Below are 6,820 nucleotides of genomic sequence, written 5' to 3'. Positions count from 1 at the left end.
CTCCCTCGCCCCCCGCACGGCCCGGCTGGACGTCGGCCTCGCGCTCAGCAGCACAGACACGCAGTCGAGGCGGGGGCTGGGTTAGGAGACTCTGAACACCCCCGGAGCCCTCCGGAAATTTTTCTTTTTTACGCCGAGCAATTGCCAGGCCCGCAGGGTGGGTGTTGCATTGCACCGCTCGGCGCGCAGCTGGTCCGCAGAGTGCACAGGGGGCAAGCCCGGGGGTCTAAAAGGGCGGGAGGAGCACGCCCCGGGCTTCCCAGCTTTGCAGCCTCCTCTCTGCAAAGAAGAAAAGCAAGTGGCTTTTGGCGCGAAAGCCTTGGCGCCTCCCCTGATTTTTATGGAAATCAAGAGGGCGGGGTAAAGCCGCTTTCCTCTGCCTTTCTCCCTCCCCCTTGTCTGTGCCGCAGCCCCCTTCTCTCCCCGCCCCCCGGGTGTGTCAGATTTTTCAGTTAATAATATCCCCCGAGCTTCAAAGCGCAGCCAGTGACAGTCATCTGTCTGGACGCGCTGGGTGGATGCGGGGGGCTCCTGGGAACTGGGTTGGAGCCGAGCTAGCGCTAGCCAGGCGCAAGCGCGCACAGACTGCAGCCACCCGAGGACCACCCCCCGCCCCTGGCCACCCGGGGACCCCGGCACAGAATCGCCTCCGGATCCCCGGCCGTCGGCGGGAGGTAAGGAGCGGGGGGCGCAAAGCGCCCGGCGCCCCGGGAGCGGCGAACGCGGCGGGAAGGCAAGCCCTGGACGGGATCGCGGCTGGCGCACAGGGCGCCCGACTGTGCCCGGGGGGACTGTTTCTGCTTCCGAAACAAAACCCTCTCGGGGTTTTCCCTGAAAAGCCAGTTCCAGTCCCCAAGGCTCCCGGACTGGGAGAGACCCGCCCTAATCCATCTAGTGCCCTTGCCAGGGGTTGTAATGGCTTCATCGAAAAGAAATTCACCCTTCTCTAGAACATTTGTCTGCATTTGAGCTGACGGGGAGCCGGTGCGTCCCCACCCCGAAGCTGGGTTCTCCTCCAAAGGGTGCCCCCAGAGGAAGAAGAAGGGGGTTAAGCAGGGCGAGGCCGTCGCGGTGGTAATCTGGGTCACTGCCGCCCCGGCTCAGAGGAGACGTGGCTCTCCCTGCGACCCTCCCCGCGCTGGTGTCCCTGAACCATTCCCGGGGACTGGGGTCCAGGCTCTCCCAGGAAGAGGATGTCGTTGGGGGCGTGGAAGAGCGGGGGTGGGGGTGGAGAGGTTCAAAATCAGCTATTGACAGTACTTTCCCTGCAGCGGGTGAAGGCTGGGGGCGTCGGATGAAAATTTGGGGGAGGGGGTTCTGGATTTGGGTGCCTGTTGTTGGTCTCGGTCTAGAGAAAGGGTTTTTCCATTTGCAAAGTTTCCTAAACCCCCCGCTCTCGCTTGCGCTCCCGAGGTTGCAATTTTACAAAGGAGGGGGGTGGTTTGAGGGCTCTCCAGAATCCTAGACCCGGTAGCTGGGTTGGAGTCCTGGGCTTCCTGGGAGCAGCGGGCCCTACTTGGGTACAACCGCGGGTGTCGGTGAGCTGGTGGGAGCTAGAATTCTGCAGCCTTGGGCAGCCCCCTCCCCCAGGCAGTGCCTTGTGTGAATGAAACGGCAGTTTACAAAGTTGCAGAGCTACGCCGCCACCCCCCGCATCTGCATGCCCCCGCCCACCCCCTGTCGTAGACAGCATGTACACAAAAGGAGGGAGGGAGAGAGCGAGAGACACAACTTCCTCCACCTTCGGGAGCCCTGGGCGGAGTGGGGGGCTTGGAGGGGAGATTGAGGAAGCGGGTGAGAGGGGGTGACCGCTGCCCGTCCCCACCCCTCGCGCCCCCCATCCGGCTCCGCTTGCCAACCCTCTCCTGGTGTGTCTGTCGCTTGCAGTGTCGGAGGTTGGCGCGGGCCCCCGCCCTCCGCGCCCCCCACGGGAAGGAAGCACCCCCCGAACTAAAAAGAGCGGAGCGGAAAGAAGCCCTCATTCGGCGGCCAGGAGGCGAGCCGATGCCGAGCTGCACCGCGTCCACCATGCCGGGGATGATCTGCAAGAACCCGGACCTCGAGTTTGACTCTCTGCAGCCCTGCTTCTACCCGGACGAAGATGACTTCTACTTCGGCGGCCCCGACTCGACCCCCCCGGGGGAGGACATCTGGAAGAAGTTTGAGCTGTTGCCCACGCCCCCGCTGTCGCCCAGCCGTGCCTTCCCGGAGCACAGCCCGGAGCCCCCGAACTGGGCCACCGAGATGCTGCTGCCCGAGGCCGACCTGTGGGGCAACCCGGCCGAGGAGGACGCGTTCGGCCTGGGGGGCCTGGGCGGCCTCACGCCCAACCCGGTCATCCTCCAGGACTGCATGTGGAGCGGCTTCTCGGCCCGCGAGAAGCTGGAGCGCGCGGTGAGCGAGAAGCTGCAGCACGGCCGGCCGCCCGCCGCGGGGCCCGCGGTCCCGGCCCCGGGCGCGGGCGCCACCGGCCCCGCGGGCCGCGGGCACAGCGCAGTGGCTGCGGGGCCGGGCCGCGCCGGGGCCGCCCTGCCCGCCGAGCTCGCCCACACGGCCGCCGAGTGCGTGGATCCCGCCGTGGTCTTCCCGTTCCCGGTGAACAAGCGCGAGCCCGCGGCGGCGCCCGCCGCCCCGGCCGGTGCCCCAGCGGCGGGGGCCGCGGTCGCCTCGGGGGCGAGCGCCGCAGCCCCAGCGGGCGCCCCGGTGGCCGCTCTTCCACGCACCGGCGGCCGCCTGGCCAGCGGCGGTGACCACAAGGCCCTCAGCACCTCCGGAGAGGACACCCTGAGCGACTCAGGTAAAGAGCGAGCCAGGGTCCGGCTGCCCTCCTGGGGTACTGGGGCTGGGGGTGGCGCCGGGTTTGTCGTTCGTGGGTTAGGGTGCTGGGGGAGAGTCGTCTGGAGGTAGTGCTGGTGGCTGAGAAGTGGTTTTTCCCGGGCCGATCTCTAGGGTACGGAGGAGAGGGTGGGTGAAAGCTGTGATCTCCAGCCTCACCTTCCCTAAAGTTCCCTCATCCCCCGCCGGGAGCCCCCACTCCGTACCCCGTCTCTCTCTGTAGCGCCCTCCGAGGAAGAAAATGAGAAAAAGTTGAGTGGCTAAAGCCGAGTTGGGTTTCGGGGGGCCGCTGGCAGAAACCTGTTAGCCTAGGGGTGGAAAGGGACTCTGCGGCCCGGGTCAGGGGTGGGGGAGACGCCCCGAAAAGCACAAGCCTGTGCAAAGTCTTATTTAGGGTGCAGGAAGTTAGGGAGGGATTGCACAGGTGGTGAGCACCGATTGTATTTTACTTTTTCGAACCTCGGTACTTTTTTTTTTTTTCCCCTCCCTCGGTGGGTGGTGGGCTATTTGCTCCTGGTCCGTCGCCAGCAGGCGGCGATATGCTGGCCGGCAGGCGGGCGAGGATCTGAGAGGCTGGGGGTGGTAGGGCCATCCCTCCCTCCCTCCCTTCACTCAGCAGCTGGCGGCCAGTACCACAGCGGTTGTGTACATTCTCAAGGGGCCGCCTCTTTACAGTGTGCAGTGAGAACCGCCCGGTTTTATCTTCTAGCCAGAGTTCCAGGACTAATTTCAGATCCGAGCTGTGTTCTGTAACCCAGTGTCCTTCAAGGTGAGGGCGGGCACTTAGCCGGCCCTCCAGGAATGCACACACCCTGAAGCACTCATTGATTAGTTCTATTGTGTGCCTCCTGGTGAAACTGAAGAGCAGGGTTAAAACCAAGACGTTGCCTGAAGGTGAAGAACTCTACCCAAATCCTGGAATAGCCCTTGTCCTTGGAGCTGGGAGACTTGGACCTTGAAAACCACTGTTTTCAGAACGCAGATGGATAAAAAGCCGACATTTCCTTCAGGGCTGAGGACAGATTCATCTGAGGCTCCTGAAAGGAAACTTGGGGATAAGCCTTCAGTTTGAACGGGTCTCTGTCCCTTTAATGTCTGTGCCTTGACAGCTTTTGGTGAGGAAGCACTTCCTTCCAACAGCTGTCTTCTTGGCAGAAAACCAAAACATTGGCTTAAAGGGACCCACCGACTGGAACAGCCTCACATTTCGGCTTTAGCACAAATCCCACAATTGTTCAGCTTTCCGGTCCCCTTCAGATCAAGCAGAAGATGTGTTTTGATTTTCATGCTTGCATTTTAAACAATAATTTTCTATCCGAGCATGGTAGTAAATGAGGAGAGAGGGGGAAAACGCACACATGATGCTACACGTTTTTCTGGCTGCTGCGGGCGGTGGTGACTTTGAGAAGAGGTGCCCTGTATCTGGGTTTAGAGCTCCAGTGGATTACGGCTCTGTAGTTAAGGTTTGATCTTTGTTAAGATGAAAAACTGCTTACTGTATAGAAGTCACGTTCATGGAAGATGAGGTCTTTTTCTTCCTTAGTGAATTAAATTGTTCTTTAGTTTGTTTCTCTTAAAATCAAACTCCACCATGTGTAAGTGGCTAACTGAGGCTCCTAAAATGAGGAGGCCTCAGTTCTTAAGTGTGGAGATGGAAATATAAATAAGTCTATGGGGTAGACTAGCGATGATGGGAAAGGGTTACCGTTTACTGAGACTCTTGTCTACGAATTATCTGTCCAACTCAACCTATGGCATTATCCCCCATTTAATAGCTGGGGAAACTGAGGCTTAGAAAATACCTTGCCCAGGGTTGTGCAGCTGGTGTGTGTGTGATGGAGCCGGGATTCTGCCTAACTCCAAAGCCGAGGTTCTTTCTATTTCTGCCACCTGCTCAAGCTTGAATGGAAGATGAAATGCTAGGAGTATGGGGAGGGAAAAAGCATGTACAGCTCTCTTCAGAGACCTGTGCTGATGGATCACAGTAAGAGCAAACCACGGGCCAGGGCCTGCTCTACGAGACTGTATGTATATTTGATTCATACGTGCCTCATCATGAGAATAACCCTCACCTTGTTCTCAAAGATGATGAAGATGACGAGGAGGAAGACGAAGAGGAGGAGATCGACGTAGTGACTGTGGAGAAGCGGCGGTCCTCCTCCAACAGCAAGGCCGTCACCACCTTCACCATCACCGTGCGTCCCAAGAGCGCGGCCCTGGGACCTGGGAGGGCCCCGTCGGGTGAGCTGATCCTCAAGCGCTGCGTCCCCATCCACCAGCAACACAACTACGCCGCCCCGTCTCCCTTCGTGGAGAGCGAGGATGCGCCGCCCCAGAAGAAGATAAAGAGCGAAGCATCCCCGCGTCCCCTCAAGAGCGTCATCCCCCCAAAGGCCAAGAGCTTGAGCCCGCGCAACTCTGACTCGGAGGACAGCGAGCGCCGTCGGAACCACAACATCTTGGAGCGCCAGCGCCGCAACGACCTGCGGTCCAGCTTCCTCACGCTCAGGGACCACGTGCCGGAGCTGGTGAAGAACGAGAAGGCCGCCAAGGTGGTCATCTTGAAAAAGGCCACCGAGTACGTCCACTCCCTCCAGGCCGAGGAGCACGAGCTTTTGCTGGAGAAGGAGAAGCTGCAGGCAAGACAGCAGCAGTTGCTAAAGAAAATTGAACACGCTCGGACTTGCTAAATGTGTCTCCGAACTGGACAGTCACTGCCACTTTGCACATTTTGATTTTTTTTTTTTTTTTTTTTAAACAAACCTTGTGTTGACATTAAGAATGTTGGTTTACTTTCAAATCGGTCCCCCGTCGAGTTTGGATCTGGGTGGGGAGCAGGACATGAGGGGTTCTGCCAGGACCTCGGGAGAGGGCCTGCAGGATGGGATGCAGGTGGCCCTGGCGGTTTTCCTCCGCGTCACCTCTGAGACGGCGGTCGAAGTCCGTGACCGTTGGGAGCCTTCTGGGGCTGTTGAAGTCACCTTGTTTGTTACAAGTTTCCAGACGACAGAAAGTCATTCCTTCTTTTTAAAATGGTGCTTAAGTTCCAGCCGATGCCACATGGGGGTTTGCCATTGATACCCCTGGGGAACATTTCTGTAAATACCATGGACACACCCGCCTTTTGTATACGTCCTGGGTAATGAGAGGTGGCTTTTGCGGCCAGTATTAGACTGGAAGTTCATACCTAAGTACTGTAATACCTCAATGTTTGAGGAGCATGTTCTGTATGCAGATACATTGTTAATCTCTGTTATGTACTGTACTAATTCTTACGCTGCCTGTGTACTTTAGTATGACGCTGATACATAACTAAATTTGATACTTATATTTTCGTATGAAAATGAGTTGTGAAAGTTTTGAGTAGATATTACTTTATCACTTTTTGAACTAAGAAACTTTTGTAAAGAAATTTACTATATATATATGCCTTTTTCCTAGCCTGTTTCTTCCGTTAATGTATTTGTTCATGTTTGGTGCATAGAACTGGGTAAATGCAAAGTTCTGTGTTTAATTTCTTCAAAATGTATATATTTAGTGCTGCATCTTATAGCACTTTGAAATACCTCATGTTTATGAAAATAAATAGCAATTAAATGATGCAACTTTTTTTTTTTTTTTTTCGTAACAGCAACGGTTAAACTCTGTCCTTTAAGCAGCAACTGTAAAGAGTGCATAACCTGGACAGGGAACTTGTTTTCCACAGACCAGTCATTTTTTATACCTGTACGGTCCTGGCTGGGGAGGGGCCATTGTCCCCACTTGAGGTGGAGGGAACTGAGCTTAGGAAGGTTACGAGATTTCTCCCAAGTTAAACAGCATAGATATGTTATTAGTGATGGTGCATTGCTAGCAATAGCACCCCATAGTTTACAAAACACTTTCCTATACGTTGGCCATTTAACCAGACTAAGCTGGGGCATAAGACCCTTGAGAAGGAGAATTAAAATTAAGACACTGAGTTCTGCAACTTGGCAGTGTTTGG

At 56.6% G+C, this 6,820-nt stretch overlaps 1 protein-coding gene across 1 annotated transcript; it reads left to right on the top strand.

Annotated features, from left to right (window-relative positions):
• Window positions 1-437: 437 nt before the first annotated feature.
• Window positions 438-6,485, top strand: MYCN (MYCN proto-oncogene, bHLH transcription factor). The gene is made up of 3 exons (XM_089923418.1): window positions 438-674; window positions 1,888-2,797; window positions 4,921-6,485. The coding sequence occupies exons 1-3, from the start codon at window positions 519-521 to the stop codon at window positions 5,523-5,525; spliced, it is 1,671 nt and encodes a 556-aa protein (XP_089779544.1). The 5' UTR covers window positions 438-518; the 3' UTR covers window positions 5,526-6,485.
• Window positions 6,486-6,820: the final 335 nt, after the last annotated feature.

The sequence above is a fragment of the Delphinapterus leucas genome, chromosome 13 (genome assembly GCF_059928025.1).
Source record: "Delphinapterus leucas isolate spDelLeu-1000000601 "Yukka" chromosome 13, BTC_Dleu_Yukka2, whole genome shotgun sequence".
NCBI classification, from domain to species: Eukaryota; Metazoa; Chordata; class Mammalia; order Artiodactyla; family Monodontidae; genus Delphinapterus; species Delphinapterus leucas.
Note: the sequence above shows the minus strand (reverse complement) of the source record. Positions and strands in the feature narration are given on the sequence as shown.